The sequence below is a fragment of the Cololabis saira genome, chromosome 4 (assembly GCF_033807715.1).
Source record: "Cololabis saira isolate AMF1-May2022 chromosome 4, fColSai1.1, whole genome shotgun sequence".
Classification (NCBI taxonomy): domain Eukaryota; kingdom Metazoa; phylum Chordata; class Actinopteri; order Beloniformes; family Belonidae; genus Cololabis; species Cololabis saira.
Genome location: NC_084590.1, coordinates 49681606 through 49694705, shown reverse-complemented (window position 1 = coordinate 49694705; position 13100 = coordinate 49681606). Strand labels below are relative to the sequence as shown.

The 13100-nt window shown below is 45.4% G+C and overlaps 1 protein-coding gene across 1 annotated transcript; it reads right to left on the bottom strand.

Annotated features, from left to right (window-relative positions):
• Positions 1-1871: 1871 nt before the first annotated feature.
• Positions 1872-13100, bottom strand: LOC133442598 (zinc finger protein OZF-like). Its single transcript, XM_061720606.1, has 3 exons — positions 13052-13100; positions 11724-11899; positions 1872-3189 (listed from the first exon to the last, which is right to left on the bottom strand). Exons 1-3 carry the CDS (start codon positions 13098-13100, stop codon positions 1897-1899), a joined length of 1518 nt encoding a protein of 505 aa, XP_061576590.1. The 3' UTR covers positions 1872-1896.

The window sequence follows — 13100 nt, the reverse complement described above, 5'->3', positions numbered from 1 at the left end:
GGACCACCGCCGGAACAGGGGGCGATGCGTCCAGGACCACCGCCGGAGCAGGAACAGGGGGCGATGCGTCCAGGACCACCGCTGGAGCAGGAACAGGGGGCGATGCGTCCAGGACCACCGCTACAGCAGGAACAGGGGGCGATGCGTCCAGGACCACCGCTACAGCAGGAACAGGGGGCGATGCGTCAAGGACCACCGCCGGAGCAAGAACAGGGGGGCGATGCGTCCAGGACCACCGCCGGAGCAAGAACAGGGGGCGATGCGTCCAGGACCACCGCCGGAGCAAGAACAGGGGGCGATGCGTCCAGGACCACCGCCGGAGCCGGAACAGGGGGCGATGCGTCCAGGACCACCGCAGGAGCCGGAACAGGGGGCGATGTGACCGGGACCACCGCTGGAACAGGGGGGCGATGCGTCCAGGACCCCCACTGGAGCCGGAACAGGGGGCGATGCGTCCAGGACCACCGCAGGAGCCGGAACAGGGGGCGATGTGACCGGGACCACCGCTGGAACAGGGGGGCGATGCGTCCAGGACCACCACTGGAACAGGGGGCGATGCGTCCAGGACCACCGCTGGAACAGGGGGCGATGCGTCCAGGACCACCGCTGGAACAGGGGGCGATGCGTCCAGGACCACCGCTGGAACAGGGGGCGATGCGTCCAGGACCACCGCTGGAACAGGGGTCGATGCGTCCAGGACCACCGCCGGAACAGGAACAGGGGGCGATGCGTCCAGGACCACCGCCGGAACAGGAACAGGCTGGGACTGCCGCCGCCATCTTCTCTCCTGAAGCTGGAGACTCCTGGCGCCATTTCGAGCCAGGTGTGTTCCCCAGAAAGGGGGAAGAGACTGGGGTGGGTCCGGGACCACCTCGGGAACAGAAACAGGCTGGGGCTGGCGGCATGTCCCTGTCCCCTTCAACATACGGTGGTAGGAAGCCACTTGCTCACCGTAAAAGAGCTCCCACAGATCCACGTTCTTTCCTGGTGGGTCCATGCTGGCTGGGTTCATACTTTTGGCCAGATTGTACTGTCACGGCTCAAAAGACAGAGTACCCAAATGAACAACATCAAACGGAGTATCAGAGTCCAAGAGGCTTTAATCAGGTCAGAGGTAGGCAGGAGTCAAAAACCGGGAAGACAGGCAGATCAGGCAGACAAATCCAAAAGGGGCAGGCAAAAATCCAAAAACCGGGAATCAGGCAAAGTCACAGGCAGTGGAAATGGGCCGGTATATAAAGGGGAACTGATGATCATGGGATTCATTCAGTGATGAATGAATCTTCTTTGATGTCTGACTGGTGAAATGAATGGTGATGACTTCCTGTCCACTACATTATCTGTGTGAAACTCATGGAAAGACGTATGAAACATCATAGGATGTTCCTGCAGCAGCACCACTTCAGCCAGTGGTGGCAGTGGCTCGGGGTGGAGAGGAGGAAGAGATGTTAGAGATGTGCTAATGCAGTATTTGTGGAATAGTTAATGCTATAGTTAGATTACATTCTGTATCTCAGAATGGTGTTACAATAAATTTGTGCTTTTTGCAGATATATGGATTTTGTCCATCCATCCATCTTCATCCACTTGATGTGGGACTGGTTAGCGGGGGCAGCAGTCTGAGCAGAGATGTCCAGACTTCCCTCACCCCACACATTTCCTCCAGCTCTTCTGGAGGGATCCAGAGACGTTCCCAGGTCAGCCAAAAGACATTCCCTCTGGTGTGTCCTGGCTCTTCTCCTAGTGGGACATGCCAGGAACATCCTCCCAGGAGGTGTCCAGGGGGCATCTTATGTTAGTCTTTCAAGTTTTAGGTATGATGTTGTCTGATTATGTTGCTTTTTTTGCTGTGCTGAGGTGTTTTTTGCAATTCCACACTTCACACTGATCACATCTTTAGAGTTTATCACTCGTGTGAGTACGTTGGTGTCTCTTTAGATGACTTTGTTGGGTAAAAGCTGCTCCACACTGATCACACCTAAACGGTTTATCTCCAGTGTGAATACGTTGGTGAATCATTAGACTACCTGATGTGGTAAAAGCTGCTCCACACTGATCACACCTAAACGGTTTATCTCCAGTGTGAATACGTTGGTGAATCATTAGACTACCTTGTTGGGTAAAAGCTGCTCCACACAGATCACATCTGAACGGTTTATCTCCAGTGTGAATACGTTGGTGAGTCCTTAGATCACTTGATGTGGTAAAAGCTGCCTCACACTGTTCACATCTGAATGGTTTATCTCCAGTGTGAATACGTTGGTGAATCTTTAGCTTTCCTGACTCAGTAAAAGCTGCTCCACACTGTTCACATCTGAACGGTTTATCTCCAGTGTGAATACGTTGGTGAGTCCTTAGATGAATTTGTTGGGTAAAAGATGCTCCACACTGATTACATCTGAATGGTTTATCTCCAGTGTGAGTACGTTGGTGTCTGCTTAGATTGCCTTGTTGGGTAAAAGCTGCTCCACACTGATCACAAGTGAACGGTTTATCTCCAGTGTGAATACGTTGGTGAATCTTTAGCTTTCCTGACTCAGTAAAAGCTACTCCACACTGTTCACATCTGAACGGTTTATCTCCAGTGTGAACACGTTGGTGAATCTTTAGATGATCTTTTCTGGTAAAAGCTGCTCCACACTGATCACAATTGAATGGTTTATCTCCAGTGTGAATACGTTGGTGAGTGCTTAGCTGACTTTGTTGGGTAAAAGATGCTCCACACTGATCACAAGTGAACGGTTTATCTCCAGTGTGAATACGTTGGTGAATCTTTAGACAATCTTGTCTGGTAAAAGCTGCTCCACACTGATCACAAGTGAACGGTTTATCTCCAGTGTGAATACGTTGGTGAATCTTTAGACAATCTTGTCTGGTAAAAGCTGCTCCACACTGATCACAAGTGAATGGTTTATCTCCAGTGTGAATACGTTGGTGAGTGCTTAGATGACTTTGTTGGGTAAAAGATGCTCCACACTGATCACAAGTGAACGGTTTATCTCCAGTGTGAATACGTTGGTGAATCTTTAGCTTTCCTGACTCAGTAAAAGCTGCTCCACACTGATCACAACTGAACGGTTTATCTCCAGTGTGAATCATCTTATGTTTTCTCAGACCTGATGAAGTGGTGAGGACTTTCTTGCCGTGATCACAACGATAACTTGTGGGTCTCTCTTTGCCTTTATGTTTCTGTAAGGACAGAGAAGAAGAATTAAATCATCTTGTTGGCTGACTCTCAAAAGCTAAAAGTCTACAGTGCTGTTATTGACAGCCAGAAACCTTCTAATGAAACATCTCAGTACGTCAAATCAAAAGGGTAATTGGTTAAAGCTTAGCATCACTGTCAGGTTAATCAACCTTTTGAACTTGTTTCATCCTTATGAAACTATCAGAATCAGGTTTATTAGGTCAGCTTAGAAAACTGCCTGTTTTCCACATGCCTGTCACATGTTAACAGATGACAGGGCAGCCCTTCCTGAGTTCTGTCAGAGGGGTCGACTGTCCCACAACTGTCTCATTGTTAGCCTGGACCCCCATGAAGTTTCCTGTTTTTAGTCAGGAAGGCATTTGACCTTTGTGACCTGTTGCTTTTAAAGACTTTAAGCTAAAGATGTCTGTTTCACTTTGACCTCTTTAACTGACATGTCACATGTCACATGTGTGACTTTTTAAACCTTGATGTCTGTTACCTCCATACGTTTCCTGTTTTCTTCCAATTGTCCATTGTCTGTCTCTTCACTGACAGTCCGAATATGGTCATTTTCCTGTCACAGTTTCTCAATAAAAGCTGATGCAAAGGAGGAGCCAGCAAGCATTCGTCGAGAGCATCCATAAAGGCTGAATTAAGCTTCTGCGTCACACCAACGCAGAGCACACGCCGCAGCCGTGACGCCGTATTGAACCCTTGGACTTCTCCGTCTCTCCATTTGGTCGCGGTGCAGTACCCCCCGCGACCGCTAGTTAGCGATCTTTTCCTGAATGGTTTATCCGACTTTTTCCAGTCATAGTGAAGCAAAGAGATAAGGACAACTATTGTGCAAAAAAACAAAATAAAAAAAATTACACATAAACGAAGAAAAGAGCCCTGAAAGTTCACGACTGCTTCAAACCGGAAATGCGTTGCTTCCGAGTGAACCAATCACAGCCCTCTCCGTCTGCGTGTGGTCTGCGTCGCTCGACGCGTAGTTACAATTTTCGGGAGGTGCCGGCGTAGGTGACGGCATGTGGTCTGCGTGCAGTTTTGACGCAGAACCATATTTCGGCCTTAAGAGAGCCATGTTGCTCTGCAAGCTCCGACTTTGCTTCCCTTCTGCAGAAGGCCTTAAAAATCATTCTAACAGTCTCTGTGTCGTTCCTGGTTATGAATTTATGTTATGTTGATTTAGGGATCCAACATTTGGTGCCGAAACCCGAGACCTCAAGCTGTGACGTTGGAGCAGCGTAGGATCCAACAGGCCTTCTAAAACTGTCGACAGCTGTTCCGATTTCAGGAACGGGGCCAAGTTGATCCTGCGCTGGTCCAGAAGTCCAGTGACAGGTCCCCGAGCCAGGAAACACACTGAGAGACTGGTGAGAGACCTCTTCTTACAAATACTTAGGGTATTGATGTATTTTTGTGTAAAATATGAGTGAAATTCTGTGTATACTAACCTGGGGTTAGTGAAAAAAGGTGTTGGCCGAGGTCTGGGACCATTTTTTAAGTTGGGGACTTTTAAAAGACACTATTACCTGGGGCTAGTGAAAGGCCAACATCCCACTCGGTCTGAGACCGGTTTTAAGGTCGGGGACGACTTTAAAAGTACAGGATAAGGAGAGCTTTCTTAGGAGTGGTTTTTAGTGGGTTTAATGTTTGTGTTGTCTAATGTTCTTGTCTAATGTTTATGACGGGAAACTGTCTGTTCAATCTTGGGGGTTTCCACAATTGTGAGGCAAAATTTAAATTGTTCACTGAAAGATCAGGTGTGAGAATAATCAAAGTTTTGAATTAAGATTGTCATTATGAAACTGTGAAGAATCAAAATCAGAATCAGAAAACTGCCTGTTTATCGTGACATTCTTTGACATGCTCTCAGGGGGGTCGACTGACAGCTGCCTCATTGTTTTTAAAGGTTATCTAAGGGACCATCTGATGACACGAGACCCCCATGAAGGTTGGCCTGGTGACTTCCGGTTTGTAAATGGCCAAGTATCTTTTGAACCATCTGGTCAAAAACCTCCAACAGTTTCTGTTTTAGTTCCGGGAGGCATTTTGACCTCTTTTGACCTTTTGTGTTTTTTAAAGCTTAGGTTTCACATGTGTGGCTTCTTTAACCTCGATGTGTGACCATCTGTTTTGTCCATTGTTCATCTATACACTGACAGTCTGTTTACCAAATATGGTCAAGTTTCCTGTCAGTTTTACAATAAATAGCTTCCTGCAAGGGGAGGGTCTTTGGGAAGCATTTGCTGACAGGGGGCTCTGCCTCTGTCAGTATGCTTTCCCCCTCCTGCAGGAGCGCCTGAAAAATCATTCCACAGTCTCTGGTGTCTTTTTCTAAGTTATTAATTTATGTTGATGATTTAGGAACCTAACACAGGCTAAAACCAAACTGTCAAAAAAGAGAAACTTGAGAAAGCAAAAATAACTGGCTAAAATAGCAGACGCGTGGTTAAACTGAAATTTATGCCTAAATAATTTCTAAAGATGCTTAGCTGGTATGGGAGACGTCCCTAAAACTTTAGATGAAGAAAGATGGTGACAAAATCTTGCAAAATAATATACGAAACTTAAATGATTAGAAAATGGACTAATTTAAGATTAAAAGGAAAACTGATTAAATGATTAGAAAATGGGACAAGGTTCCAGAAAAAGGAAAAGAAATATACGTGAAGGGGCAGAGAAAGGAGCTGCTGCTGAGTTGCAGGGCCAGGAGTCATGGTGCAGACGCTGCCGCAAGGCCAAAGGTCATGGTCTGTGTGTGACAGCTGCAGCTCTGTGTCTGTGTGTGAAACAGCAGTGTGTGTGTCTGTGTGTGTAAACGGCTGCAGCAGGGTGTGTGTGTGTGTGTGTGTGTGTGTGTGTGTGTGTGTGTGTGTGTGTGTGTGTGTGTGTGTGTGTGTGTAAACGGCTACAGCAGTATGTGTGTGTGAAAGCGTGCTCCAGATTGGGTGCAGCGTTTTACGAGGGGCTGCAGGATCTGTGTCTGCAGGGAGACTTTTTGCCTGCTGGGAAATGGGAGTTTCAGAGGTGAAGTGAGAAGCTCCCCTCTTGAAAACATAGAAAAAGACCACATTATTCCATCTATCCATCTATTCTATCATTCTAAGCCCTGAATGGAGGCATAGAATCGTAGAATTTTCAAATTGGGTTAATTCACCATTCAAATGGTTGCAGACTGCTTTTGCAGTGCTGTATTTGACCAGGTCTTTGTATGTTTTGATCGTATGGAAATGTGATTCTTGCCATTGTGAGTATAGATGTGTATGGTTGGATTTGACTTTTATACAAGCATGAAACATTTCGATCCTTTTTCTTTATTTTGTCTGTTGTAAAATTACGTACTGATGATTGACAGCTTCATCAGGTTGGGTTTTGTCCAAAACCCACATATAGATGATCTGACGTTTGTGTTTAATGTTCAGTGGGTTTTGTCTATGTGTAGTTTACACATCGGAATTTATCCCACATTTTTTAAAGACTTTTATAAGTAGATTCTGATGACTTTGAATGAGAAAGAGGAGTAAACAGGAAGATGGAAAAAGAAGGCTAAAAATAAATAAATAAATAAATAAATAAATAAATAAATAAATAAATAGGTGAAATGGTGAAAGCTGCTGATGGTCTTGCAGATCCATTTCAGGATACCGGCCAGTTTGCAATTGGCTTGGTAGATTTGGAGTTAAAATTAAATAATCACATTATTGTGTCTCCGTTGAGGAGCATGCACTTGCATTGTAGCATGCAAACAAAAGATTAAGAATCTCCTGAAGACTATATGATTCATCTGGAGACAATTTTCTGGCATTCCTTTTGAGCTTGCTACAATGGAGCTCAACAGCAGTTGATAAGGCATTATTTGATGGAATGCTCCTTTCAGTCCGGTGTTTTGTGACAATAAATTATTATTTATATATATATATATATACAGTATATAGGTTCACTAGGAACTGCTACTACTACTGTTTTACGTTGCAGGAGAGTTGCTGCACGGACAGTTTCTTGTGTTGTTACTTTAATAAAACCATAACTTGGGTCGAGAAAAGAAAATTCTGTGGTCTTTGACCAAAGTAGGAGACAGAATTTAACAGGTTTTGCCCCCTTCTAATCTAAGGTGACGACGACGGGGGAGGGGGGATCTGAGAGACATAGATAACTGACCCTAGAGGATCATTCAGTCAAACCTCCGACCTGCAAGGATGCAAAGGTCAAGAAGTGGGAGGACCACCTATTTGGGGAGAAGTCAGGACTCTGACAGCCCTGACCCTTCCAGGGAAAGGTCAAGAAGAAGAGGATGTTGACAACGAGACCCCTACCCCTGTTGACATGCAAAACAGAGAAAGACATTTAGCTAAATGAAAGTGCTACTGTAACTTCAGAAGGCCTCTGTATGGTGCGAAGCAAACAGTGCTCCCAAGGAATTTGTTCCCCCTGCTGGCTAAGTTGAGCCATGGGGAGTTTCCATGGCTCATCAGGAGGGAGACGGGGTATGGTACATCACCAGGACTAAACTAAATACCCATTAAGAATTTTTTGTATGAGCTGTCCGACATGTTGCAGATACAACATGCAAGGCAATATGAGACCTAAAAGAGGTCAGTGTCCCCAAGGGACCTGTCCATGTGAAGTTATCCATATGGATTTCATTAACCTGTTCAGGAGTGGGAAATAACTGGAGTGAACTAATGGCCTGTTAAGTTAAGGCTCAGGAAAACCATGGCCTGAATGCCGGCCATTAGTCGAAATGTACATGAGATCACTCTCGATGTGGATGAGCAAATTGTTTGCTGGGAAAATGTTCAAAGTTCTTGTGAGCTGCTTTTTTTTCCTCTCCCTCTCTGAAACTGGGTGACCAGATCCTGATTCGAGTGGTGAAAGTCATCACCCCGTCAGGATGGCCCTTTTGCTGTCCAGATCAGGACACCAACAGTAGTAAAGGCTGCTGAACGATCTACGTGGGGTTCACCAGTTGCAGTGAAAGCTAGTGGGAAATGTTCCAGCCCTGAGTAGGCTGGAAGTCGGACGGTTTCAAAACCCTTGTCCGCTGAAGAACTCACCTGATGCCTACTCACCAGCCATGGGCCTGAAGATGACTAGCCCAAACTGACTGGCTACAACAGACTGGAGAGGAGTCCGAGAGATGAAAGAAACTTTTCACCTAATGAGTCATGCTGACATGCTAGAAATTGTTCCTCAAACTCTTTACTTACATTGTTGTTGTAATTCAGGTTGTATGTTAATCCCTGATGAATGTGCTGCTGAATATTACCACAGCTATAGCGAAATTACGTCAGTTGGTCAAAGTCGTGTCAGAAGACAGAAGCTCAGCAGGTACCAATTTTGGTCCTGGCTGACCTCAGACCCCTGGACTGACATAATAACTGAAATTATGATTCCGTTCATCACTATTGTCATGACCGGCTCTAAGTCATGGCAAAATAGGGGACAGGAGACGGAAGTAAAACAAATAATATTTATTAAGCTAACCGAAAAACAAACAACTGAGGTACCATAACAAACAGAAAAAGCCATAAGGATCCTATGGAGTGTGGAGTCAGTAAGTCAGTAGTGTGTCCGAGTGATGGATGAGTGAAACATAGTGTAGTGCAGGATGTGTGGATGGAAAGAATACAGAAGAACTAGAACACAAACAAAGACATGGAAAGCTGAGGGAAGGTGTTCTCTCCTAGAGATCTTTTCAGACTGAGGTGCAGGCTGCTTATATACTCAGGGGTGGAGACACCGGGCCCATGTGTCATCCAATGAGCACAAGCAGGCAATCAACCCTCAATGAGCAGGTTCTCAAGTTTCAGGACTACCTGGAATGTTAGCTTGCATGACATGCTCCATATTAGGAGTAATCTATATAGGGGCATCACACTATCCTTGTACTGTTCTGTGTTTTCATTACCTGTATCATTCTGTGTCTAAGTGCAAAGGTCCATTGCAGATTTCCTTAGTCTGATTATTCTGAGGTTTATTTACCGACAACGCCAACGAACTCTAAAGGCGTTGACACACCAAGCCGAAACCGGCCGTCGGTGAGTGTCGGTGTGCGTCGGTCGGGCTAGTTTCCCCGGTGTGTCCCGCACGTCGCCACAGGGCGCCCGTCCACTAGCGACGCTGGCGCGGGTTTCCGGGTTATAAAAACCCAATGTCAACAACATTTCAAAGTAGAGGGCCCCCCCTCTGCCCTAAGGGGGGCCCAATGAGAGGGCCCCGTTTTGTGTGATACGTTCATATATAATCGTAAAATTTGTAGGTTATAATAACGATAACATGTGCATTGTGTGGCCAGTGTAGGTTAATTCTTACTTTACAACTGTCCTGAACGCATCAGGGCTGTGAGCCAACCTGATTGGCTGGAACTTAACTTGTTTCGTTTTTTTACATTTGAACTAACTCGTCTTGTATGTGAGACTGCGGCATTTTGGAGGGAACTTTGAAAGAGGAAAAATGGAGAATAAAAAGCACCAGTCTGGATCGTTAAAAAGAAAGGTAAAAGAGAGAAAGGAGAGGCTAGTTGCTTCCTGTCCGCGGCGGAGGTGTGAGGAGAGCGGCGGACAGTCCGCCGCTCTCCTCATATTTTGCAACAGCGCCGGTGGCTGATGAGGAGGCTAGTGTTAGCTGTAGCGGCCGTTACATTGTTTTCCACGTTACTTGGAATATATTGTTGGAGCCGAGGATGATGTTCTGGAGTTCGGAGTCTGTGAATTGGTGCAGCGGCAACAAGCGCAGATACAGCAATCGGTGAGCACATAAATAATGATCAGAATGTTGTTATCGCCTTGACCACCTTAATGTACCTTGTGTTGTTGTCAACTGTAATAGACCGCCGAGTCTATTTGAATGCATATTGTGTGCAGTTGATACATTTTTAATAGGCTATGCGTTTTGTTGTGTTTAGACCGCCGTGTCTATTTTCTATTTATAGATCTCATTAATGGCCTTATAGACAATTGTGTCTATATTCTATCTGAATAGATTGTGTAATTGTAGTTTACATTTTATGTTTTAACTTATATTAAAGATGGTTTGGTTCAGACCCTGTGAGTCACCGTCACACCAGCACCAAGGACAGCGATGCTGTCAGATTGACGGCTGTCAGGCTGCGTGTGTGTGTGTGTGTGTGTGTGTGTGTGTGTGTGTGTGTGTGTGTGTGTGTGTGTGTGTGTGTGTGTGTGTGTGTGTGTGTGTGTGTGTGTGTGTGTGTACTGGTTTGTGGCTTTCTGAGGCACCTAGGCTTGCTTGGCTCAGTAAACGTGAGCATTTGTGTTGTTTGCTGGGTATGACGAGGTGTCCGTTATCTTTAAGTTGTTGAATAGTAAAATAATGATCATAAGGGCCCATTGAGAATGCTCCGCCCCCTCTGTGCTGAAACCCACGCTCCGCCACTGGCGGAGGCTAAAACAAAACAGAAGAAATCAGGAGCACAGAAACGAAAAGATAGAAAAAGCCATTGTAATGGCACCTTAAGTTGTTTTATTGTAATTTTATTGAGTATGTCTTTGTATTGGGACTGAGTTGGGAATGTTTAATGTGAATTTTATTTATATGCTGCTATGTTGGTCAGTCATGTGTTTTTTCTTATTTATTGTATTTATTTATTTTGCCATTTTGTATAAAATACCAGTCTGAGATGGATGTTTGTTTAGCCCTATATGATGCAGTGAGTTGGAACTTGGAGGTCATTGGTATTTTGCTGAATGCAGCAATAAAATGAGGAGGATAATAATTATAATTGTTGTCATGACACTTTCTTTGGCTTTCTCGTTTCTCATTCAGTTTTTACTCCTTATATTGTCTAAAATTGAATAGGGGAATACACAGAGCTTTGCCCTGTTGCACTATTCACCACCCTGCAGTTATTATTATCCTGTGCTATGCATTCATCTGCTGATCTGGAATGGTCTTTTTTGTTATAATCATTGAAGCTGCTTGTGGCTGTCAATCTGTTTCTAAACGACTTAAAGTCATGCAAAGTTAACCAATCCGACCCGTAAGATCCCAAAAAGCGCGCACACGCGCGCAAAGCGTTTAGGCCTCCGCTACGCAGGGGCCCCTTTGGGCTCAGAACCCATAAGGGATTACACCTGGCGACGCCCCTGCTTATTTTGATTCTTATCTTGGGGCCGTCCTTCTTGTTCTTTGTTCTTTTAGCCAAAGCTGTTGTCACTTTATATTATCCTGTGTTGTTGAGTGTATGGTTTTAGATTGTATTGTATGAGGAGGCACTCACTGTGAACAGAATTTACCCAAGGATACTATAATAAATCTATCTATCTGTCTCTCTCTCTCTATTGTATTTAAAGATGGCAGCGCCCTCGTCACGCCAGTGGCGAGGGCGCTGTGGTTCGATACAGGTAACATTGAGGAGGGCAGATAACGGACAACCCTGACGGACACCGCAGTTAGTGTCGACTGCTTTTATCAGATGCCAGTTAACAACAAATGTGCTGGTAATACCCCGGTACAGCATTCCCACCCAAGCTACAAACCTTTCTGGGAACCCCCTGTTCTGCAGTACCTGGAGTCGGTACTGGTGCGAGACCCGACCAAAGGCTTTCTCAAAGTCTAGATTTAAGACTACCAGCCTGATGTTTCTGTCTCTCACGTAATAGATGGTATCTCGGATCAGTACGAGGCTGTCGGTTATCTTCCTCCCCGGGATGGCACAGGCTTGATCCGGGTGAATCACATCTTCTAAAAACCAAGACAGACGTGAGGCTAAAAGTTAACTAAAAAGTTTACAGTCAAGATTTAAAAGTGTGATAGGACTCCAATTCTTCAAGTCAGTTTTGTCCTTATTTTTGTGAAGAAGAGTCACTATCTCTACTCTAAAACTGTCAGGAAGTTGGTCAAGTTGCTCAAATTCCATAAAAACAGCAAGTAAATCAGGTGCTAAAATGTCCCAAAAAGTGGAGTAAAATTCTAGAGGAAGTCCATCCTGTCCTGGGGACATTTATTTAACTCTAAGAAACTAAGGTCTTGAGTTAAAAGCACATTCTCCTTTACTCTGTTTGGAATGGAATTTAACATACCGGCTGTGATTTAAATTAATTTGGATTATATTTAAAATCTTTAAAAATAATAACTGAAAAAAAAGCACAAAAAATGTATGAAGTGTTAAAACATTTTCCCACTGATTTAGAAGACTGATATCCTTACTTACCCCTTGTATGATGGACTTTGTTGTATTATATTTTATTAACATACAGTACAAACAGCGACAAAAGACATCAGTTACAATGATGTGGCATGTATCAGGGGGGGTCAGGATCAGGAGTACAGGGATCTGGTGGATTCCTTCAGGGACTGGAGCAATAAGTGCTGTCTCCACCTGAACACAGCCAAAACAAAGGAGATGGTGGTGGATTTCAGGAGGAAGAGGCCTCCCCAATTACCAGTCTTCATACAGGGGGGGGGATATAGAGGTGGTCCACACATACAAATACCTCGGAGTCCTCTTGGATGACAAGCTGGACTGGTCCCCGAACACCGACGCCCTCTACAGGAAGGGGCAGACCCGCCTGTTCTTCCTGCGCACACTGAGGTCTTTTGATGTGTGTGTGGAGATGATGACCATGTTCTACCACACGGTGGTGGCCAGTGCTCTCTTTTTTGCTGCTGTGTGTTGGGGGGGCAGCCTTGCAATAAAAAACACCAAGCGACTGGACAGACTGGTGAAAAAAGCGGGCTCAGTGTTGGGCAGGAGTCTGGACCCGCTAAGATCTGTGGTGGAGAGGGGCACACTGAACAAACTGAGTGCTATAATGAACAATAGCAGACACCCTCTCCACAGCCTCCCGGAGCCACAGAGGAGCAGGAGCAGCTGCAGCGGTCGGCTCCTCTCACTGCGCTGCAGAACGGAGCGGTTCAGGAGATCCTTCGTCCCCACAGCCAT

Excerpts from the sequence above, each read along its gene's own strand:
- LOC133442598 (XM_061720606.1), bottom strand. The coding sequence starts at position 13,100 with ATGGCTGTGGGGACGAAGGATCTCCTGAACCGCTCCGTTCTGCAGCGC. Across the intron at positions 11,900-13,051 it reads CCGCTCCGTTCTGCAGCGCA|AAGATGTGATTCACCCGGAT; the intron begins GTGAGAGGAGCC and ends CTTGGTTTTTAG. Across the intron at positions 3,190-11,723 it reads CGCACCAGTACCGACTCCAG|AAACATAAAGGCAAAGAGAG; the intron begins GTACTGCAGAAC and ends CTGTCCTTACAG.